Source organism: Euprymna scolopes, chromosome 1 (assembly GCF_053919585.1).
Source record: "Euprymna scolopes isolate OS-2025 chromosome 1, ASM5391958v1, whole genome shotgun sequence".
Classification (NCBI taxonomy): Eukaryota; Metazoa; Mollusca; class Cephalopoda; order Sepiida; family Sepiolidae; genus Euprymna; species Euprymna scolopes.
In genome coordinates, this window is record NC_136482.1 from 171,405,711 (window position 1) to 171,431,337 (window position 25,627).

General features: G+C 30.5%; 1 protein-coding gene across 2 annotated transcripts in view; it reads left to right on the forward strand.

Moving 5' to 3' along the window:
• LOC145277512 (serine/threonine-protein kinase unc-51-like) overlaps positions 1-25,627 on the forward strand; it is a 146,910-nt gene that overhangs the window by 108,100 nt on the left and 13,183 nt on the right. Inside the window, exons 9-22 of one of the 2 annotated variants that reach the window (XM_080128940.1) lie at positions 1,906-1,988; positions 6,515-6,565; positions 8,592-8,683; positions 10,056-10,193; positions 11,065-11,107; positions 12,463-12,499; positions 13,190-13,421; positions 13,860-13,953; positions 14,474-14,605; positions 17,216-17,407; positions 19,681-19,821; positions 24,232-24,431; positions 25,187-25,306; positions 25,531-25,568. In XM_080128940.1, coding sequence (XP_079985066.1) covers positions 1,906-1,988; positions 6,515-6,565; positions 8,592-8,683; positions 10,056-10,193; positions 11,065-11,107; positions 12,463-12,499; positions 13,190-13,421; positions 13,860-13,953; positions 14,474-14,605; positions 17,216-17,407; positions 19,681-19,821; positions 24,232-24,431; positions 25,187-25,306; positions 25,531-25,568 — 1,593 coding nt within the window. The remainder of the gene's footprint in view (positions 1-1,905; positions 1,989-6,514; positions 6,566-8,591; positions 8,684-10,055; positions 10,194-11,064; positions 11,108-12,462; positions 12,500-13,189; positions 13,422-13,859; positions 13,954-14,473; positions 14,606-17,215; positions 17,408-19,680; positions 19,822-24,231; positions 24,432-25,186; positions 25,307-25,530; positions 25,569-25,627) is intronic. The other variant, XM_080128950.1, reaches the window with a different exon arrangement.

The following is a 25,627-nucleotide window of genomic DNA, read 5'->3' on the forward strand; positions in this document are numbered from 1 at the left end:
CTTCCTCCCTCTCAGCATAATTTTGTGATGTCCAACAAAATTTGATTAAGAAAAAGACTAAATAAAATGAAGTGATCTTTGAAATTCAAGATGCTTTATTTTAAGAAAAAAAGATTAATCCTGTTAAATGTAACTGCATATGTTCTCAAGCAAATGGTATAAAATCAGGTAGCAATACAAAAAATTTTGCAGAAAACTGATCAAAAGATGAACTGGGAGGAAGCTTCACATACCTCTCATACATTGTACTCTCCATTTTGTGGTAGAGAACTACTGTTGATTTTATGAAATTATTTTTATATAATGGCTTGAATTAAAGTTTAAGATGCAAAAGTCAAGTATCATGGTTTAATTGTGCTCTAAACAGAAACGTTTAATTTTGAACGTGTCACTGTTTTATCAGAGAAGCAATGTTTTTATATGCTGGACCCTTCTGCTTGTATGGCGATAAAACTTCTCAAATGTGCATGTGATGTTAGGCTGTATAGGAGTGTTAATTTTGGTCAAAATCCGACCTTTTCTTGTTTCAATTTTCGATGCTTATCGAGAGTAATCTGATACAAAACCTAATATGTACTATATAAATTCTTGCTTCGGCCCCACCATACAGTGATTTCACCTTACAATCCCAACCCTGGAATGGATTAACGCTGTATCGCAGGGTTCTACTATACATGTAGACGTGTGTGTGTATATATATTTAACTACTTAATTTACTCACATAAAATTAATATACAAAAGTATAGATTTATGCATAAACTATAAGTACTATAAGCCTGAAGAGTCCTAGAGTGGATGAAACGCGGAATATTCAGTGTAGCTTAATCGCCATATACATTTTATAACTTACTAACTAGCTCTACCTACGTATTGAGCACTTTTGAAGTAAATACTTAAAGTTTACACATAAATCTATACTTTCGTATATTAATTTTATGTGAGTAAATTAAGTAGTTATACTTAAGCCTGAAGAGTCCTAGAGTGGATGAAACGCGAAATATTCAGTGTAGCTTAATCGCAATATAAATTTTATAACTTACTAGCATATAGGAGATTGAGATTTGCTCAGATTAAATGAAAAACCTAATATCCTTTTGTATCCTGCCCATAACACAAGATGAATTATTTTATTCGTAATTTTTGTGTTTTATGATATTCAAATTAGATGCAAGTAAAGTGACTTTTAATCAAAATTTCTTTAACTTTATGATTTTAAACCACCTCGTGGTACATTCTCGGGAATTCATGAAGACCCTTCTGTAATCCTGCTCCAAGACCTGAACTCTTAGCAGTTTTATTGTTTGTTTTTTTTTTTTTTAATTTCTATAATTATAAAGTTTTAAATAAATTAAAGCTTGTAACCATTTTTCTGAACGGTGACATGAATATAGACTCTACAATAATACTGAACGCTCCTTTTGAGTAAAACAACAGCGTTACAATTATTTCCATTAGCTATAGTTTTGGCATTAAATCATCCAAAAAGGGTTGATATACCGCAAAATGACAAACCCATGATCCAACCCAAAGAATTATCGATCCATATAAATCCTTTGGAATCATGGGTATCACCATTTTATTGCTTAGCAAAATTTCCCATTTCCATAAAGAACAAAACAATTGGGAAAAGCATGGCAATATTTACAAAATAGGCTCACTCACAAGAGTGGGAGGGTTGTTTTGTAAACATTATACAATTTGTGACGTCAGTGAAAGGAGGTCGTAACAGAAACAGGTGGATCCTCCTCCTCCTCTCCCCCACTGTACTAATGACTGCTGCTGCTGCTGTTATGACTGTCTGCTTGTTGTTGTTTACTTAACTTTTTCATTTGATCTATACCTAACACCATTGTTGTAATAAAACGCATAAGAGTCACTTTCAATTTTTACTCTATTTGATTTTAGCATTCCAAATGGGACATCACCAGAGCTTAGGGATTTATTATTGAAATTGTTAAAAAGAAGTGCCAGAGATCGTATCAATTTTGGTAAGTATAGTGTGTGTGTATATATATATATATATATATAATTTTTATTTTTTTTTTTTATTAGTCATGATTGTTTATCTGTTTATAGCATTGTTGTCTTCATGTCCCTCAATCATTTTTTTTTTTTTTTACCAAGGAGTCAACACTTATCAAGGCCCGGAGGCCACTCAAGGATAAGGGTTAATGAGTGTATAGTAGTCAATATCGTAGTAATCATTAGTAGTGGACGGTGCGTTAAGAACTTGTTTACATTGGATTTGAAGATGACCATATTGTAGTCAGCTGGAAAGCAGGGAAATGGAAGAGTTCCATACTTAGAAAATTACACAAAGCTCACTGTATACTTCATTTTAAAATATATATAATAATTTTTAAAGATATATATATCACCTGTAGTAAGCATTGAACCTTCAACCTCCAGGAGACTGTCACTTAGAACTAATTGTCAACCAATGCTCTTAACTATCCATGTGGACAGTTCTTGAAAGATATATATATATATATATCTCAAAGCAACACAGTGATGTGATGGGATTCTAATATTTTGTTTGAAGATTTCACAAGAACTAAGTGATGTTGTTCCTTTATTTATTTATTTGAAGATTTACAAATTGAAAACATAGACCTGAAAGATAAAAGCAGGGTTGGGGGAGGGTAGAAAAAGAAAAGAATGACATGTGAGGTAGATGGGTTTACAAATTTTTTTTTCACATGCTTTATGATAGATGAGGAATTTTTTTTTTTTTTTTTTTGTATTAAAACCTACCTAGGTTGTTTTTTTACATTATTCATTATTTAAAGAAAAAACTTTTTTTTTAATGGGGTTAAGTTTTGAAGGTGATTTTGTTTATTTTTCAATCAGCCTTTTGTAGACATTAAAATAATTGTATACCATGAACCATTGACAATGGGGATGTTAAAACACATTAAATAACTCTAAAACGATTAAGAGGTTAATGTTTAAGGCAGGATTAATTTGCTGTGAAAGCAAACAAAGTTAAAAGCATAATCGGCATAATCACAGACATACCAATTCTCGTCAGATCAATAAAGTTGAGCAATGCTGAGCATGGCCAGTGCCAGATAGATGACCATTTAAGACTGTCAAGGCATTGTATGTTGGTGGAAGGTCAGGTTAGTCCTCCTGCTTTCCAGTCTTTGTAGTAGTGTTATGCATACACCTTAACTGCCGTATGAAAAGATTATGGAGATTATCAAACTTTATCATTGCGATTGCATTTTCAAAATGGTGAATGAAAGGCATAATTTTCAGGTGTTTTTTAAATTAAAAAATTTTTTTTTTTATAGAGTTTTCTAATAGGTGTCAATTACATTTTCTTTCCTAAATGGCTTAATTTTATGACTTTTTCTTCAGGCTTTGTATTATTTGTATTACTATTTTCATCTTTTTTATATTTACGTTTTGAATGATGTAACCCCCTGACCTTCTGCATCTTTAAAAAAAATTTTGCAAAACTCGAACTTGCAAGAATCTGGAACTGAACTTAATTCATTGGGATGCATTGTTCTTCTTCTGTCAGCTATAACTGGAAAGAATTATTGTTATTCTTAGTTTGAGCCATCCTCTTAATCAAATTTTAACCAATTCCATTATTACCAATCATCATGGTATTCTCTCTCTAGCCACCTGACACTTGTTAACTCTTATCCTCGAGTGGCCTTTGGACCTTGATAAGTGATGACTCTCTAGTAAAAAAAAAAGTCTATCACCTGTAGTAAGCATTGAACCTTCAACCTCCGGAAGATTGTCACTTAGAACTAATTGTCAACCAATCCTCTTACCCATCCATGTGGACAGTTCTTGACTAGATGTGTAGTATTAATATTTATTACTGTAGAAATACCTTTTTTTTTTACCATTACTCATATTACAATTTTCTTATTGGTGTTCTAATCTATTTATAATTATTGCTTCTCATATTGTATTCGCATGCCTAGCTGCAACTACTGCCAACAACTTTGCTCACTCTCTATCTGTGCCTAAAACTAAACAACAATTCTGAGCTGAGTTTCTTTCCTAGAACTGTCTATCTGTGGAATGTAATATTGTGGGTCTGCTTCCCTGCTGACTATAACATGGTTGTCTTCTAATGTTAATAAATTCCTATTGAGGCGTCCTCTTAGATAATCTAGCGCTACCTAAGTTCCATCAGGAATTTTCTTGTCTCCTCTTTTATCTAACACTTAACTGTCATTCTAGAGTAGCCTCTAGACCTTGATAAGCAGTGACCGTCTGAGCAAAAAAAAAAAAAAATTCATACTCAACATATGTGCCTCATGATCTCTTATTTGTTGCCATTCTTCTGTCTACAATTTTTATTTTGTCATACAAGGGCAGATGATTTCCCTATTGTTGTTAGTGAGATTTATGAAAGTTGTTTAAACTCTTGGTCCCAGCAAGTATTATTATTTTTGTTTTGTAAATTTTAACTTTGAAATACTTGTCATAAACTATCCCCTATAAGTAATCAAACTTTAGGTTTTTTTTTTCTCTTTTTATTAGGCCATCATCATAAAACCGTTAGCAATAGACAGAGGCTACTAAGCTAATTAAAGAATGCATAAAACTTAGCAACATCATGCTAATTAATCAATACAGAACTCCAAAAATGTGACAGTGATACAAGTTCATTCACATAATTCTGAGGCAGCACGTTCAGGACTGCAGAACACAGTGTGAAAGGAGATCGCTAATACATCTCTGATCAAACACCAGTGTAATTATATAGAGGGTCTATTGTGAACGTATATCATTGTTAATCATTCTCAATACTTTCATAATATTCATCATTAAACCAACAAAACAGCATCTCATTAATGCTTAGCGAGTGGCTTATTAGTTTAAAAAAAAAAGAAAAAAAAGTTTGTCTATTTTCGTTTGGTTCTTTTGCATTGTTTTTATATTCTTCATTTCAACTAAATAGCATTGCCAATTCTTCACCGACGAATTTCTTTTTTTCCCAATACACCTTTGTCTTTCAGTTGATCAGTATTGGTACACAAAAGGCTTATGCTTAAACTAGCATAGTACTCATAAAAAAAAATGACTGAACTATTTATACATAAATAATGCTACAAAGACAGAACACCTTTTAACAATTATAAGAAACCTTACGAATTGTAATGGCCGATAGCAGCCTACCAGAGAGTCTAACATTCACAGTAACATGAATTTGAATATATACATCGAAGATACTGTAAATCTGATGCAAAAAGATTTGGGGTTCTTCTACCAAGCTTGAAAATTTTTCGCCCCGTTCCAGTATCGTATATCTTTACAAAATTATCATTTACCCATTCATCTAGAATTGTAACGTCTGAGCTGGTGCACCAACCACTAGTCTCTCTCTCCAACCTAATACGTCCCACACTATCTACCAAGCTCTAGTTCCTGTCCCATCACCGCAATGTTGTATCGATGTACTTTTTTTACAAGTATGTCAATGAAATGTACTCTGAAGTTGTGCCTAAATATAAATACCCAGACAAGCTGTAAAATGCTTTTCATTGTAGAGGTCTCCAGATATCATAAGGCTTTCTACTTTGATAGCTTCCTCCTTCAAACTACTTGCGTTTGGAATCCCTGCTCTGCTCTCTGTTTCCTCAACTGGAGCAACATGCAGAAATTTGACTATAACATGAACAAGCATTTAATCCATAAATAGTATTTTGACAGGTACTGCCACTCAAGGTCAGCGTGGACCTGAGAGTAATGGCAACTATGGAATGATTATACGCTACTCAAGCCATTAAATTGGGGCCTCATCATCAGATATAGTTTAACGTCATACCTAGGACTGTTTCTTCTATTCATTTAACACCACTTTTCCCTTGTTCAGAGGGCAAACATTTTCTGATGTTACGCAAGAGCATTCACCAGTTTTCATGGCTCAGTAGGTCAACTGTTGCCAAATTCAAGTCTGTGTTGTTTGTTCTAATCACTTGTTTTTATGTTTTCCTTGGCCGACCAACCTTGCTACAATGTAAAACTTCTATGCTTTTGCAATGGTTTATCCAGGAGGATGAGCACTCCACATAACCATACCAACATAACTGATTCGTTCGAAGGCTAACCTTCAATATTTAAAATAAACTTGAGATCTACAAAGTCAGTGTTCAGTTTAAATAACACTCCTCTGCCATACTTATTGCATCCCCCCCCTCCCCAACAAAAGAGGGATCAGACTTAGTAATTCACTCCCATTTGTCCATTTGTTTGTTCAAACTTTTTTCCATAACCATACCTTGGATTTTTCTGAAATTTTGCACAAACATTAGTCATGGTGAATGTAAATTTTTGCCAGAATGGATTTATTATTTAAAGGAGGATCTCGCATGCTCGGCTTGTTTTTAATGCTGTGCAAATGGTCTAATGACTGCTAATGTGAACTACATATTTCGCAAGTGGTTAAATCTTCTCCTGTTAATTTATGTTTACCAACATACTATTATGATGATATGCCATGTGTGTTGAAGCTAAAAAATCTTTTTATTTTATTTTTCAGAGGACTTCTTCAATCATTTATTTCTGAAACCTCAGGTTCCTAAACTATCTTGTAAGTATTATTTGAAAAATCAAATTTTGAATTGAAAACTGAAGATAAAAGATTTTTTTATTCTCTAAATTTTCAAATTAAAAATGAAATTGACATTTGAATTGAAAATTGGAAATATCTTTTAACTTTCTAAGTTTTAAAATTAAAAATTAAATGTTCTTTTTTTCTGTTATAAAACAAAACACTGCTGAAATATTCCTTAATTGTAGAGTTATGTTTTAAAAAAATTGCTTTAATTAGCCACAGTTTGCAAGTTAACCCCTTAAGTGACTCGTATCTTAATCAGTCCATAACTCTCACCCTCACACTTGTTTTACACAATGTTTATCACTCTCGTTTTTGTTACTCTCTTTATTAACAAAGATTATAAAAATTAAGGTAGGAATAGTCCATTTACATCAACCAAACGAAATATTGTCACATAATGTTAGTTAACTAATAGCTGGATATGGAGAGGAAATAGGTGGGGGGGGGGGTAGTGAACAGAATCAAATTTTTGATTGTGTCTTTATTTATTTTTTAATTTAACTGCCTTTGCAAACTCACATTTTTAATTCAGTCTAACCCAAGCTTAATAGGTAATTCAATAAGCTGCATTTTTTTTCTACTTATAAAAAAAAGAAGACAAAGAAACTTTATATTAGAACTGAATGAAATTGTATGATTTCATAGTTGCTAGGATATAGTCACATTTTGAAGTCAATATTCACAATAAATGTGGATATTTTCTTTACAATTTGTAAACGTCCGCTTTTCATAAAAAAAAAAAAGTTTATACTCTCTGAAATCTGAAAGTATACACATATCATTTTGTCAATTACTTTCATCTCGCCCTACACATACAAACACACATATATACATGAGTGTCAGCCATTATCATTACTTATTCTACTAAAATTCATAAACTGTAGCATATCTGTTAACACCCTCTTCCTATATATCTAAAATGTTTTTTTTTAAGTCTTTGTAGTGTGATCAGGCATTATAAATCCGATGAAAATGCCAAAAACAAAGTCACTCTTTTTCTAAATGATCAGACATTGAAAAATATATATTAGTGACTATGTTGATTCAATATAGTGAGAATGGATGAGAAATATGTATAAAAAATTGAGATAGGTGATTTGTTCAGTTAATGAAAAATTACAACTAATTAGAACAATCAAAACGGAATTTTATTTTTCAAACAAAATTTTTTTTTTTTCCATCCCTAAACTAATGTCTATATATATTGTGTAATTTAAGTATATAGGAAAAAGTCTTATGGAAACAAATGTTGATTACTTCTGCTTTAATAGACTAAAATACTGGTTACTCATGCAGAAAGTGATCCGCGCTGAAATAATAACGTTATTATTTAAAAAGCTATTCTTAACATAGAGGGAGGAGAGTGTTTTGTACCTATTCTGTACTTTAACCTTACAATTGAATAAAAAAACATATCATAAAACTTTAATTAAACGTGGAAATACGATTTTAAAAAATAGTGCGGATCACTCTCTGCATTAGCACCAAATACTGTTTTGATATGCAATCAGTTTTAGAGCTTAAATTCTTTGGTGTTTTACAATAACTTCACCATGACCCCACCCCCTGTTTTCTATATAGTCCAACTTTTGGATTTCTGTAACACCAGTATTTAAATTTTGCTTACAAAATAATAATGTTACATATGTGATCACAAACTGCCGTAACTATTTGTACGTTTTGGAGATCTGTTAGTTTGGAATATTAAAAAAAAAAATAAAACATAAGTTTGGAAGGCAACCCATAATATTATGTTAGTAAAAATTTAAAAAAATTACTTCTGCAAATCAACAGATTATAAAAGTCTATTAGTATTGAATTATTTTTTATGGCAGGTTATTGTGAAGAAACACTAATTTTTCATAAACTTGGAGAGAAACCTATACTTGCTCTCAAAACATTACTCCCCAACCAATTGTACTGTATGTGTAGAATAAAAAAAAAAAAAAAAAGGAAAGCTTTTGTGCATGTATCTAACGCTGTTTGGTTCTCTTTTCAGCTTCACCTGTTGGTGTCACTTGTCAGACAGAACGGTTCAGCCGAGAAAGCCCCCCTCTGCGTACTGTTCCCTCTGTCACCTGTTTATCGTCGGTCAGTATGTGCATAAATAAATTTGATCTATAAAAATGAGTCTCTGCTTTACTGCTTTTAAGTTATTAGACCTAGGAACATGAAGTTTGCATAGGTAGGGGATTATTCTTCCTAGAATGTTTTGTTTTTATCATTATCTTTTTATTCGGGAGAGTGGGGGGGGGTCTCTAAGCGAGCATGAAATGCCTGCTGAAAAAATACTTATTAGTCCATTAGTGGCCGAATTAAGGGAAACTTTTAGATGTAAATGTAGATATTTTTGAGCATCCCATTAATGGGATGCAGGCAGGTAATGGGTTATAATAGGATATTTTTCAGCAAGCATTTCATTTCATTTTAAGAGTACTTAGCTCAATTATTTTTGTGGTAAAAGTTTGTTACGATAAATAAATTTAAGAATTAAAATATTTTATTGTAAGAATATTTAGCTGTCAATGATTATTTCTATGGAAAAAGGAAAGCAATTTATTCATCTTAACCTTAACAGACATAAAGATGAAGAAACAACCACAGATTTTCTAGGGGTCACACTAGTATGATATTATTGCTTTTTTGATTGTATGGTATGATCACATTGATACACCAGTTCTCATTAGATCACTGAAGTTAAGCAATGTTGAGCTTGGCCAGTACCAGATGAGTTTGGAAATACTAAGCACTGTATGTATTCAGATAAGCAGGTATGTATAATACCTTAGGAAAATGAACGCTCCATCATTGCACAGTTTCAAATCAACCTCGGATAAGATATAGTACCTGTTAGCCTACTGCTGATATTTTGGAAGGCTACCTTGCAGGAGGTATCAAATATATGTTTATTGTTATATTGGTGTGAGAAAGAAACTCATAAATTTGATGTGCAACAGCTCTTCACTGAAGAAAGAAGTCAGTAAAACATTGCATAAAAAAAGGGAACATTCAAAAGAAGTAGGAAAAATAAAGAATATCGTCTGCCAAGAAGTGCTGGGCTGAAGGAGTAAATTAAAGACTATCTCTTACAGTGTGATTTTATTTGTATTGAACTATGTAGCACAATATTACTTTCTGAGTATTTATTATCACATATTTATCTCATTTGAGTCAATTTTATATATATAAACTACAATAGACATGATTTTCAAAGCAATGTTAATAAACTCACATTTACTGCATGTTATTGGCTTTCCTGTTCAAAAAACAAATTTTTTTTTTGCTATCCAGAAAAGTATGAGCTTTATCATATTTGTTGATTAAATATATTCATTTTGTAGAATTTCCATAGGTCCTTCTTGTTAATATAATTGTGAATTTTAAGATTAATGACAAAATGTAACTTAGCTATACTAAAAAAATAATTTCATATTAACTACAATATACATTTTATTTTTTCCAGAGTCCCCAACCGCCACGACACCCTCCCCTGCCCCCAGCTCCAGCCCCACCTGTTGCCTCCCCAGAAGATACAGAATTTTCCAAGGGAAGCCGTGAAGATCCTGTGGAAGCTGTCACTAGAAGTACTAGTCCTATTGAGGTTAGTTGCTAATCACTTGCTCTTCCATTATTTCTTGAGTTTGTGAGATAATTATTCTAAAACTAGCAAAGAAATACTGTTATCATCCAGAAGGATTTAAAAGTTTCACATATTTTTATATTTTTTTTATATTTAAATTTTTATTTTTTTGCCACATATTTTCTATTTGTCATTTTTATGGTCATATTTGTGAGTTAAATATGTATGTCAGGGAACTGTGTCCATTGATATACACATAATAATGAATACATTTTTTTTTTTTTTTTTTTTTTTTAGATATTAAAAGCTTTCAAAATGTTGATATGCTAGAAAACACCCAAAAGCAATATGAAAGAATTCATGATATAAGCATTATATATATACAAGTTAATATTTGAAAATCACTGCGTGAAATGAATTTGATATTAATTTATACCATGAATAGATATTTAAAGATATTAAAAACTTGAAACATAAAATGTGTTACCAAATTATTAAATTCAGCATTAAATAATCCCAAAAGATCTTTATGCTATAAAACGAAATGGTTAACATGAAGAATCTTACAAAAATGCCATCTGCCATTATTTGAAAACAACTCATTGTATAACACCATGGTATTTTTTTTATTTTAACTAAGTTATAGCAAGTTTATTCATAATCTTATAATATAAATGCAAATAAAAACAAGTTTGTATTTTTTTTTTATTTATATGTTAGGGATTGGAGTTATTTCCCTTATAATGTAATACAGACAGCTATTTTTTAGTTTATATTAGCTATATTAAATGACTTGTAGAGCTTGTGGGCATAAAACCAGAAATCCCAATATACTAAAAATATCTGTTTTATAAATTTATTTTTTCTTTTACAATTTTTTTTTTTTCCATAGGGTTTTGTAATGGTGGAAGCTGGTTTTCAAGATGACCAGTATGGTAAGTAACTTTGTAAACCTATCAAAATGTTAACTTGTATTTTTTTTACTGCCATACTGTTTTGCATTAAAGTTAAAATTATATTCTGGATTTTATGCAGTTTATGTGCATAAGTTACAAAAATATATGGCATATAAGCTACACAGAATCTTCCATATTTCATCTCTGGAACATCATCAGGCTATAATATAGCATTATTGTAGCCTGAAAATTCACTACAGGAATGAAATGCAAAATATTCTGTGTAGCTTAATTACCAGTTCTTTTTAATTTTTTTTTCGCAAAGGAGTTACCACTTACTAAGGCTCAGAAGCCACTCGAGAATAAGGGTTAATGGGTATACAATGGTCAAAGGAACATGTAGTCATTGTTAGTAGTGAAAATTTGATAAAATGGATTACTTAAGGGGATGGCTCATCAAGAATTTGTTCACATTGGACTTGAAAACAACCATATTGTAGTCAGTTGGAAATAACATAACATACTACATAGCTCTATTCGCATTTTGAGCATTGTTAAAGTAACTACTAAAAACTGATACATAAAATATCCTCTTATAACATGTGAATATATGAAATATAGGTACTCATGCAGAGAGTGATCCGTGCTGAAATAATGTTATTTAAAAAGCCATTCTTAACATGGGGAGGGGAAGGTGTTTTGTACCTATTTTGTACTTTAACCTTACAATTGAATAAAAAAACATATAAAACTTTAATTAAACGTGGAAATATGATTTAAAAAATAGCGCGGATCACTCTCTACATTAGCGCCGAAATATATATATATATATATATATACTTGTTTTTGAACTTTTGAGATGAGGATTGATAATTTGAATTATTTGGACTACTGTTCTTATCTTGTGTGTTATTTTCACATTTCAGTCACGTAACCTCCAACCTTCTGGTGTATCTTGTTGAATTCAAGGAAGCTTTCTGTTGAACTCTGTAATCTGCATGGAATTTCAAATTTCAGAATTCAAAAAGATACACTTGAAGAAGGTCGGAGGTTACATGAAACAAAACAAAAAAATAAGTCTAGATGAGAAACAGTAACCTGAATAATCCAAACGATATAAAAATTTCTGGTTTGTTTGTATAAAACTCAAGATTTTTACAAATAAAGTTGATTATAACATTGTTTTGTTGCACATTAATTACATTTGGTTTATAAAAGTATACTTTAAAAATTAGTTTATTCTGAAGTTGTACTTGGATATAATTAAACTTTTTTATAAAAAGTGTAAAAATACAGTAAAATGTCATTTTAAAAATGTTTCAATCTCTGTTAACTTTGTACTTTATGTGTGTATGAAGTTTAACTTTTTTCTTTTTTTTTTTCTTTATTTCCAGATGAAAAGAATGAAAAAGAAACTAATGATTTTGAAAGGTAATTATTTCATTTTATCATTTGAAGAGATAAAATGGCTTAATAGAATATAGTGTTAGCTAATAGTAGAATATGTCATTTTGCACTTTCATACAAATGCCTAACAGCCCCCAAACAGCTGATTTGTAGTCTAATTCTTGCATCAAAATAATTGATTAAACATGATTAATTGTGCTTTTCTTTTTTTTTTTTAATCTATTTTATTTAATGTTAAATCATTCAATTTCCGTATGCGTTACATACATTTTTAAATTTAATATCCAACTTGTACACTCTGTTGTATTTTTGCCATTAAAGTTTTATTTTTTCATTGAAAGAAAAAAAAAACTGAAAATGCTTTTGAATGATCCAAATTGATGCCAAAAAGATTTGGAAGCATTCCTAGGTTTATCCGGATTCAAAATGTGTTGTTTGTAGTGTGTAACCCCCTCCCCCTTTCATGGTTCTGAATATATAAAATTGAAAGCTGTGCATACACACTCAAATAAATTTGTGTATATGCATATACATGCATACATATTTGTGTGCTTGTGTACGTGTATATACATTGCGGATGAATGCAGATATAAAGATTAAAGTACTTCATCTAAAAAAGATAGCAGCTTAATTTAAAATATGTAAATATTGTGTAAAAGTCTCGTTTTTATTTTGTTCTCAATGTTTATGCTTTCATTATTTACTCTTTTGTAGTGAAGATGAAGTATACTTACGAAACGTGAATGCCCACCCCTCAAGTGGGGCTGTGACGTACAAGAAGGACTGCCAGACAAGTCCAACACGACCCACTTCTTTGCAAGTACAGACTCCCAATACTTCTCCTTCATCAGAACCGATTCCTGTTCCCACCCAAACGGAGGCGTATCAAATTATGTCCAATTCACCATCGACTCCTTCACCAAGCCGAAGCAAAGAATCAGCATCAGTAAGTCTTCGAATAATAGATGTTCTTTATTGGTCTCATGGATACCATTGTTGCGAGTCGATATGTATTAAATTAACATTAAAATAAATCATGTTTTGAAACTTTTTAAGTTAACATTACAGAATTTAATTTTGGAACAATTCATTTTAAATGGATAGTGTAAATTGTCAACTATGTTTTTATTTTGTGTTTCATCTTTGGCAATCCGACCATCTTTATTTTTTTTTTATTTTTTTTTTTTAAAATGGCTGTGCATACGGCATATTATACAAATTACAAAAAAAAAAAAAAATTGATTTTCATGTATAAATTCTTGTCAAATTATTTCATACGAAAGGAAAATACTCTTTTTTTCTTTAAATCTATTTAGTTTTTTTTAAGGATTTCAAACTGGAAAATTATTTTTAATTTCTAAACTTTGTATTCTCTTTTCCTTAGGATAGAGATGAAGGCAGTCAAATGCTGAAGCGGAATAGTTCAGAGTCTAGGCTGAGCAGTGGGCCTGATATTGGCTCTCTGTCACCACCTTCTGGTAAGTATTTTGTGCCATATTTATTTAATCTCGAGATAGAGGTGAAATTAATGTATAGACTGAATACATAGTACCATGCTTGTAACTTATATTTCCCACTTTGATTAATATACCTGTTACTGTTATGACTATTGAAACACCCAGTCACACTAGTTAAGGGATGTTGTGCTTGCTAGTACTAAGATGAGTGTCAATTTTGAAATTGTTATCAAATATACATTCTCTAATTTCTTTGGGGAAATATATGGATTCATCTATTTAACTATGGATAAAATAGTAGCGTAAACTGGCCCTTTTGGTTGGGAAAATAATCCAACAAAAGGAAATCTCTGAAATTACTCTGAATTCAGGAAATATTTAAATATATTCATTAAAAACAAGAAACTTTTGAATTTCGGTTTTAATCAAAAAAAAAAAAAAAAAAGTTTTTACAATAAATTTTATTTTTCTAAAAATAAATTTTTTTTTTTCTTACGATAAATTTTTTTTTCTAAAAATAAATTTTTTTTTTTTTTTTCAGTTACTTTTACAATAGGCGGTTCTCCTGGAACACAGTGGAGACGTGGAAGCACCAGTAATACACCCCCACCCCCACATCGGACGCATAGTGGCACCCCACCCATTATGGTTGCTTCACCTCTACGTAGGTCAGGTAAATATAATCTTTTGGAGTACTTTTTTTTTTTTTTTTATCGCATTGTTCAGATCATGAAAGTTGATTAAAATCTTCCTCTTTTTAATATATTCTTTTCAAGAAATCCTTTTAATTTGAATTCAATTCAATTTCTTTAGAAGACGGATGATTGAAAATGAATAGGATCTTACAGGCACATCTATTCAACTTCACCCTTATCTGTCCATAAAACAAGACTGAAACTTATTTGAACTTGTTCAAAAACAGTGTATAATTATTGGATGCTTCTAACCAATTTATCGGTTTCTTATTTGTTCATCATTTAATGTCTGTTTTACATGCTACCATGTGTTAGACGGCTTTAAGAATTGACTTACAAACCATTCCATCTCTGACCACTTATTTATCTTTCTCTCGAGTTCGTTTTTATAACTTTCCATATTTTCCTTGGCCTTCCTCTCTGAACTGAACCTACTACTTAAACAAGAGAACTGACAAAAAACAAAAACACCAAAACCCTTATTCGTAAAAATATAATAGATTCCTATTTAAAAGTAATAGAATAAATATGTGCATGTGTCAAAGTTTCCTAATAAGTGGATATGCAAAAAGATTTATCAATGTTTGTGAAGATCGAGGAACAACCGACCCCACGCCAACAAAACTGGTTTGGACAGATAAGAGCAGTAGACATATCATGTTACATCAGTGGTCTAAACCAAATGGGTGTGAGCTTTAATGTCATTCTAACAAGAACATAAATATCATCTCTGTTTTAGTGTCTTAAGAATGTCCAACTGGTAACTATGGCATAGACTAATTGGCAAAAAGAAAATATTAACAATCTTTGTACTTTTCTGCTTCCTAAATAATTATATAATTATAAAACTCAAATGACCTTGTAACGATGTATGTAACCCACTTTCCGGTTTACAACATCTGATTGCGCATGCGCGCATGACCTGTGCACTGAAATATTAATGTTATTTCGAAATTATTATTTAACATGGGAAGAGTGGGCTTTAAAATAACTTAAACATAATACAGAAATGAACAATGTAAAAAAAAAATTAAAAAAAAAAAAAAAAGCAGATATATCAAAATCTGAATTTAACTATAATAAGTGTTATGGTATCTGTTCAGTGCACATTTACTTATAAGTATGGCCAACCACTTATAATTCAGTAACTGTAAATTTTTCTTTTTTCAAAAATAATCAACTATAATAAACAGAACGACTCATAGAAATCTATCTATATTCTTTTTCATTTTAATATACTTTCATAGAAATGTTTCTGTTATGTCAAAAAAACAACTTTTATTTATGTCACAAGTGTCACGCTCATACATGAATTCCATAGCTAATATAACATACTGACCCAACGGGTCACAGGTAGTCTAGTGTATATATATATATATATATATATATATATATATATATATATATATACTTCAGAATAAAATTATCTAACTATCAACTGGTATGGAAACCTGTGATAGAATAATAAAAAATTTTTGATTTGAAATTCAAACATTTCACTTCATAAATTTTTAAATTCATTGAATGACTAAAATTTGATATATATTATTCTCCGCTTATCTGTATTCGTTTCCATTCGTCCTGGACTTCTCCTTGCCACTGGACTCAAATAGTGCCGATTTAGGAGAGGTGTGGTTGGGATTGTGCAACCCTTGCCTCACAATTACATGCACAGCTACCGCTACGCAAGTATCCTTTGTCTTTCGAGACTGAACGGAGGCATCGAGATATGTATATGCACATTCTACCTGTAGATAACAGGCTTGGAATGATTTAAATGAGAGAAAAAAAGAGAAAATAGAGGGTCTATGACATCACAATGTATTCTGAAATCCTTTGAAATTTATGAAAATTTTGAAAAAAATTGGTGCTTTGTCTATTGATTTTATTATGGTTGTAAAGTTCTGTTAGCATTGTGAAAAGTGGAAATATTTATTTTTATCAACGCTTTTGTGAAACATGTCAGTTTAAAATAACAGGAAAACTTATGAATATATTTTACTTATTAGTGGGAAATATTAGTGTACATAAAAAATTATGGAAATTTATTGAGTAGAATTTTAATTTAAAAAAATTAATTTACTTTTGCAAACTCCAAATTACAAGCCAGTGTTTCTCTTAGAAGGGAGATAATCTACGAGCTGCTGGTTTGACATGAATGTCATTCAGAGTTTGGAATAGTAAAAATTATTTTTTTCATAATATTTGGTGTACACTAATATTTTTCACAGATAAGTTTATTCATATTATCTCGTTTTGAACTGCTACATTTCACTTGAGCATCAATAAAAATGAGCAACAAATATTTTAAGTAAGAATATTTTGTAAATTGTTATAAAATTGCTTTCAAATTGAATACATGTTCCATAAACTACCAATAAATAAATGTACTTTTGAAATATCTAATGTACATATACAATCAATTCACTAAATGTATGAACAATATACAATGTGCCAACGTTCACAATACAGGTTGCAGATTGTTTAGCCTCTTACAAATCCCCCCTATCTCCAATGATGACATACATTTATTTTATAATTTTATTTAATTTTTAATGCTTTTTTTTTTTTTTTTTTTAATTCTATAGGACACAGCCCAGCATCTGTATCGCCCCAACAAGGACACACTTTGCCAACTGGACCATCTTCCTTACCCACAATATTAGGTTCTCCTGCTGGTTACCAAGACCGTCGAGATAACTACCCCCATCATGTAGGAAGTGTACCTTATGGTTTGTACCGCCAGAGGACTCTACCAGACAATATAATGGCATACAATCGTAAGAATATTTTCCTTTTTGCTAAAATATTTCACTATAATTTTATTTTCTATTTGATCAGATTATTTTCAAATAATGAAAACTTGAGAATCAAGTTTATATTGTAGTGAATATTATGAGTAAAAATATGAAATTGTTGAATTATTAAAAAAGTTCTGTTGAATCAAATTTGATTTAAAAATAATTAAAAATATTTGAATCGAAGAAAATAATCTGAAATACAGTCTTGTTGATTGATTTAGCTATGTCGTCACAAATATAAGGTTTTGCTTTGTAAATTGGATATAATTGATTTTTTTTTAATCAATATTTTTTTATGGCTTTTTCTCTTTAAGTGTAAAAACATGCATTATTCACCCATTTTTTTATTATTTTATTTTATTTTTTTTTATGACAATTTCCAACCTATATTTATGCAATTTCAACCGATATTCATGCTATCAGCCATTTTTTTGATGGCCACCAATGAAAGTTTCTCTTATAATATATATATGTACCCCGATATAACTCAACATATGAGTTCTTGAATCCATTGTATTTTCATTGAATATTTATTATCCTTTGTCTACACATCCTTTTAGAAAACAATATCACATCCTTCTGGAATTACTCCATTGTTTCCAAATAATATTTTCTCTATGCTACATTCAATGAATTAAAATTTGTTGAATAAAATCCATATGCTTTCTTCAATCGCCAAACCATTTTGGTTCCTTCTGCGCTTTGTCTTTAAAGTCATTTCTCAAGCTATTTTCAAAATCCAAGAGACCCTTTGCTTTTGATCCATTGTCATTATCTTGTTAATTCACAAAAGAGACTAAAAGAAAATGCATACAATTATTATTTGACTTTAAAAAGATTTTGCATTTGGAATTTTCTGGATTACTGTTCTCATTCCACATGCTATTTTCACAATGTTTCAGTTGATGTAACCTCTTCTTCACGTGTAATTTATTAAACTTGAGAATCTGCATGGAGTTTCAAACTGAACTCTGTATTTAATCCACAGAGTAGTATGCCCTCTTCCATCAGGCACAATTAGGTAGAAGTAATTTGCAATTGTATTTCGAGTGTTGTCTGCACTATGGATTGAACCTTCAACCTCCAGAAGAGTGTAACTTACAACTGACAATTATAGTATGAATTTTTGGGAGCCTTACATCCATTTTTATTTTTAGATGTAATTACTCCTTATCACTATATATTTCCACAGATTGATTATAATTTGTAATCTGTAGTAAACGTAAAAATGATTCGAGATGAGAACATTAGTCCAATAATCCAAAATACAAATTATTAGTCCTCATCTCAAAAATTCAGAAACTTAAAAGCATTTCTTTTTTATTAATGAAAGTAAATGATGGGATTTGATTGTAATTCGTTGCTGTTTTAATAAACTATTACACAAATAGCCAAAGATTTGTGTTTACGTTTACAAGTGTGTGTGTGTGCCTATGTTTGCTGTCACCTCAACTATAGCAGTTGTGTGTCTGGCTGCATAAAATTATTCCTACATCAGTTGTTCACTATCTTGTTTCTTTTCTTTTGCCTCTCTCTATATATATAATGATTGATATAAAAATTCTTCGCAATTTCCTTTGTTTTCAACCAAGGATAATTTTATTTCGGTCCATTGACTGATGCCATAGAAATTCCTAACACAATTACATCTTGTTAATTTTGTAACCAACTATGTTAACATCAAAACAGCTTATGCTTATTTAATTCTATAAGTTTGAAATACATTATATATAATAATCTGCAAACGCTCATGAACATCTTTACGTTTTGCTAATTGGCTAATCTTCATTATATTTTCTTATATATATATATATATATATATATAAGCAATAGTTTTGTTGATGGTAAAACGTTTGTGGGTAATGAGTGTGGATAGTGTAGTATTAGTTCTGTTTTCATAAAACCGTCCTCCTGGGAATTACCTCCTTATTAAGTAGATAGTGCTAATCTTCCTAGATGGGGGCGGTCAGTGTAGGATATGTTTGTTCACCATATCCTCTTCCCAACCTAGCAAAAACTTGCGACAGGAGGGACCTCTTTATTCTTGGACACTCTCTGTCAAGGTTCTATGAACTTGTGTTACAAATACCTAGAGGTATTTGTAACACAAGTAAACCTTTAATTTTTATTGTAGAAAAATGCTCATTCATTTTTTTTTTTTTTTCCATATCCTGAACTTCCAGCCAATCGTTGCTTTTACGTTTTTTTTTTTTCTTTTCTATTTTTTATGTATTTTCCTCTCTCTCCTACAGCATCCCCTCCCGCTAGTTGTCCTGAATGTGGTCATGGTCCTCCAGATATTCCACCCCGACATGGAAGCCAAGCAGGGCCTAGAGACAGTTTAATGTCACAGCAATTAAGGAGTCCTTATGGCTCTCCCCGACAATATTATGGTAATGACTAGTGGCCATTTTGTACATCAAACATGAATGCTTACATTTTTTTTTGTGTAGTTTTTAATTGTAGTATCTATTATTCTAATGACTTTTCTAGTAGTTAAATTTTAAGACAACTGCATGTGCCTGTTTGTTTTTGCCACTACGAGGATTGAATTACTACATTATTTACTATTAAGTAAAAATGTTATTGACAAAATTAAAACGGCCAGATTATATATATATATATATATTTTTTGTTTTTGTTTCCTTAACACGTCAGCCATTTTAATCTTTTCTTTAAAAAATAGTGGAGCGGATGAATTACTTTGTGATGCTTTGAAATTTTGGAAGTGTTTAAGCTGTAGGAGGAGAAAAAAAAAGTGGCTTTAAAATTCGTAACAAATCCTCATTAAAAGATTGAAAGTTAATTAATTACCTTAATGAGATTAGGGTTAGGGTTTTCTAACAACTTGGTCCACTTAAGTTAATCTTTTGGTCATTAAATTTCAAAATTCTATTTAAAAAAAATAAATATTGGGTGTTTGACATTTATGGCAGCATTTAAAATGAAAGAAAATAGAGAAATGTCTGCATTATGCACATACCAGTCACGGGACGAAGATGAAAAATTCCAAAAATCACATAATTTGATCAAGTATTTTTTTTTTTTCCCCCAAGAAAGTCAAATTTTACTGTTTCAATGATTGAAGAAAAAAGTGTCAACAAATCGGTGGACAAGGGCAGATGACCCTAATGCACATGGAAACTGTCAAAATAATCACTGATTACCTCCCCTTATGTTTTCTGTTAAAAAAAGCTCCCTCATCTCTCACTTATAGGTAAAAAACGGCAAATTCGTTTTTCATTAAAAAAAAAAAAAATACCTGATCAATTTTTGTGATTTTTCAAACATACAATCTTCATTCCATGACAACTGGGTACAATGTAAAAGTTTTTTTTTTTTCATTTTTGTTTATTGCTATAAGTGCCAATCTGAATAAGCACCAAATATTTTTAACCTTAATTTAAAAGAAAAAATAATAGTAAACTGAAAATAGTTTTAAAAAATTACTTGTTATAAAGGGGAGGAATCTGCAGATCTATTTCTAGAAAATTCTGTTACAGTTCACCATAATTTATTACTAGCATGCCCAGGAATGAATGAGGATCCCAGTGTATTCCTGCTTCAAGCCCTGAACCTTGTATTATTTCTATTAAATTTTTTATTTCAATAATTGTTTATACAGTAAAACGTTTACTTCACTATTTATGTCTGGTGCAAATGTAGACCTTGCATTATTATTATTATAAACCTTCCTAAAAAAAAATTAAATAGCATCATTGGATTCGTTTTAATTTTAATGAAGAAATGTTTGGCATAAGGCTTTTTTTTTTTTTAATTGACAGATAGACACAGTTATACCACATTTATTCTCTTGACTAATTTTTTTTTCAGTTACGACTGGATTTGATTTTGCCATCTCCCACTTTTCCCCACCCCCAATGAAGTGCAGGGAAGACAATGACATTTAATTTTCGTGTTTTAGAATCAGTTTCTCTAATTTCTGTAGAACATATTCTTTTAGTATTGGAAAGAAAGTTTTATAAATTATTTTAATCTGTACTAAACAATAATAGACATTTATAACCTAATAAATTAGGAACGAATAAAGCTTTCTCTTTTATTTTTTTGTATATCCAATTGGGGAAAAAAAAAGAACTTCTATTGATGTTTCTTGAATATTCTGAATCTGATAAACTTGTATGTACACCATGCCCTTTATGTTATTACTGTAAATTAATCTGTGCATTTCCAGGAAATCTGCCAATATAACAACACCGGCGCTATGTGTGCATATGGGGAAATATGTTTATTCAATTATATTTCACCTTTTTATTTATAGTAGTCCTTTAATTTATGAAGCTCAATCTAACTACAGATTAATTTATGAAGCTCAATCTAACTACAAATAAATGACAAAATTCTATCTTCCAAATTTCAAAATATTGACCATCTTACCTTTTAAGAATTGTGCATGCCAACATACTTAAAGAAATAAATGGTAAGATGGTAAACATCTTGAAATTTTGGAATATTGAATTTTGTCATTTATTTATATTTATTTGTGTGAAGATTTTTTTTTTCTCTCGTTATATTCTACCTTTTATTTATACAAATTCTTGAATTTATGAAGCTCAATGTAATTACAGAGCAATAAATGACAAAAAGCCTATCTTCCAAATTTCAAGATGTTCATCTTACAATTTATTTATTTATTTTTTTTTAAGTATGTTGACATGCACAATTCTTAACGGCACCCATCCAGTAGTGCAAAATCGTTTAATATATCAAACTATTTAAAACATGGCATAAGAAAAGAAAAAAATGAAATGTAATTGCAACTTCTCTCCCAATTTTTCGATTTTTGTAATCATGCCCATATCCATTTATTATCTTTTAATGAATTGATAGGTGCTTTTTTTTTTTTTACTGATGAGTTATGAAAATTTGGAATATAGGCTTTTGTCATATATATATATATATATATATATATATCTTCCTGCAACAATGTTTCATGGTAAACAATTAAATTCTTAATTAACATTAGGACTAATGTGGATTGTTGGAAGCAAATTAATATAGTGATTGCAGGAGATTGACTCGCTGGCAAAATAATTTTCCAACAAAAATTTTTTTTTTTTTTTTTCATTTTATAATTTTAAAGGTTGGAAAACTTCCAATACATATATATAATTCCCCCCAAACCTCTGGCCTTGATAGAGAGGAGACTAAAAGTTGCCGTTACGATTTCAAGTGATCTGAAATAACAGCAAGGGAGGACTTTTTGAAATATTTCTCATATGTAATATCTCCCCTCTTTTGGAAATAGGGTAGGATTATGAATATCTCCAGTATCAAATAATCCTTAAACACTGAAATTTACTTTATGTATGAAAACCAAAGAAGGAAGATATAATATAGGAGAAATATTTGGAATCAAGTATCCTTTTGCTGTTATTTCAGATCATTTGAAACCATAGCAAGTTTTTGTCCCCTCCATCAAGGCCACAGGTTTTGGGGAAATATCAGATATTTTTAATTAACATGCAAAACTAAGAAAACAAATGACTATGATCGAAAGATTTCATGCAGTAAAAAAGTGCCAAAAATAGGCTCTGGATGATCCCTTTAATGTGCGACCTTAAGGGCAAATGTCATATGTCACAGTTCAGGTCATTGCCTTTCCAACAAGCCTTCATTTGTTAAATTCTGATCAATAATCGCTGAGATTTGGAACTTATAAAATTGCCCAAAAAGAATGGTAGTATATCTATCTATATTTGTGTCTATATATTTATATTACGGGAAGCCAAATTGAATATTGAAAAGCTCATATCTTTGCTTCTATGGGACGAAATTACATAAGAATTTGCAGGCTTTTGGAAGATTATAATACTATTCTATGGTTAAAATTTTATGACAATTAGTAAAAAAAGAACCTATATTTTCAAATCAATAAAATATGCCCAAATTTGCTTACATTTGTGTGTGTGTGTGTGTGTGTGTGTGTGTGTGTGTGTATAGTGTCTTGCACGCCAGCTTGTTTTGCTTTTTGATTATCTCCCCTATGGCCTAATCAGTATGTAATACTAAGGGAGGTAATTCAGTATATGAGTTTTTTTTCTCTGGAAAGTGAGAATTTGTGGTAATGTACATTATGTAAAGTAGTTGTATGATGCAAACAGTTTATTGTTTAAAGGAAATAGTTTTTGTTTGCTTATTCTTTTTTTTTTCAATGCTTCATTTGTTTAAAAAAAAAAATGTAACGTTTTTTTTTTTTTTGTTTTTTTTTTTTTTTACTGAATGACTACTTTATAGATGTTCAAGTTCTTTATGTGTTTATTTACAATCACCTCAGCTGATATTTGGATGAGGGATGCCATGGAAAAAAATCATTTCTGACTAATGTTTACCAGTTATAAAATAAGCAAACAAACTTTGCTGTTTTTCCAAATAACAGAATATTTGAAAACTGATAAACATTAATCAGAAGTGATTTTTTTCCAGGACATTTATCATCAAACTCAAATGATGTGAAACACAGAACTTGATGAACACATATATATCAATGTAATGTTTTGCTATATTTTTCCATTATTTAAATAAAAGGATGTGGATGCAGTCTTACCTTTTTAAGATTGTTTAGGCTTGCATATGTTAAAAGTGCGACTAACTTTATACACTCCTCTTTTAAAAAATATTATAAAAAAAAACAAACATTTAATTAAAACTGTATAAAGATTCAGGCTTCATCTATTAAACTCCTTTGCATTGGAAATTTAAATCGAGAATCTATATAGAAATTTTGTACATGAATTTCACTTTAGAATACTCAAACTTTTCCTTTTTCTTGACATCTTTAGGTTACTCTCCAGCTATAATGCCATGGCAAACGAAAGATCGTTACATTTACGGCAATGAAGAATACTTCTTGAGACACGGTGGTCATTACTATCCAGAAGCATCACCTCCAAATTCTATGATGTATGCCGCTTCACCACCAAGTATTGATACTACAATGCCATTTGTAGCACCAGAATTGGCGGAGGACACGCTGATGGATGTGAGTATTTTAATTATTGGTCTCCCGACAAAGGAGGGATTGAACCTAGTAATTCACTCGTGTTTGTTTGCACTTTTCTCAATAACCACACCTTGGATTTTTAAAAAAATTTGCACAAACAAACATTAGTCTGTTGCCATTCTGAAATTAATGAAGCCATTTCCTAATTGTGCTGCATGGAGGAATTCAATGATGCATATCCACTTCTGACACACATCCATGACAAAGATTGCTTTCTTAGCATTTTGCACTGTCAATATTTGCAACAAAGAGATGGAATTTTCAAGTCACGAATGCATAAGTTCAGTCATCATAACCATGCAATTCAATTTGCAATCCTATCGGATCCATTCAGGTGGAATAAAAAATATGGGAGGCATTACTTTTGGAATGTCACTCGTATTAAAAGTTTTTTGCCTTTGGTTATCCAAATGGTTACATTTGGTGCTACTAGATCAGACTGTCTGAAGATACTGGCTTTCTAACCTAAAATGCACAAAACATTGATATTGTTTTTCCCCTTTCACTTTATAAAACTCAATCATGTTCTGCAAAGTAGAAACAAAATAAAAAACAAAATAGCCAAAACACCATAAATGTTTGAAGATATAAAGAATTTGAAGCATAAAAACTTTTTCCCAAAATTACTGGATTTTACATTGAATAACCTGAAAATGCTGTAAAATGAAACCACTAAACCAAATAATTTGATAATCCATTGCACATGTAGACCTTTTTTCTTTTAACATTTTCAGGAACCACACAAGGAAATCCTACGCAAGCTAAGTTTTGTGAATGACTTGGTTGATTGTATAATGCAAATAGCCAGATCACATGGGACGCCATTCAGTATTGTCTCCACTGGCATTAGTCAGGTCAGTAACATTTTTTTCTTTTTCTATTTTATTTTCTTTTTCTATTTTTTCTTTTTCTATTTTTTCTATTTTTCTTTTTTCGTTTTCTTTTCTTTCCTTTTTCTTTTAATAATATAAACAACTGTCTTTTTGTCTTTACTCCTAGTATAACTTGTATTTTCTCCTTTCAGTTTTCTTTATTTCAGGAGGAAATATTTAATTATATATTACTTCGTATTTTTCAGACGGATGAAAAAAGTCAACGTATGATAGAAACACAGAAGTAAGTTTTGTTGAATTAATAAATATATTTGGTTAGTTTTAAGATTGTACAATTCAAAT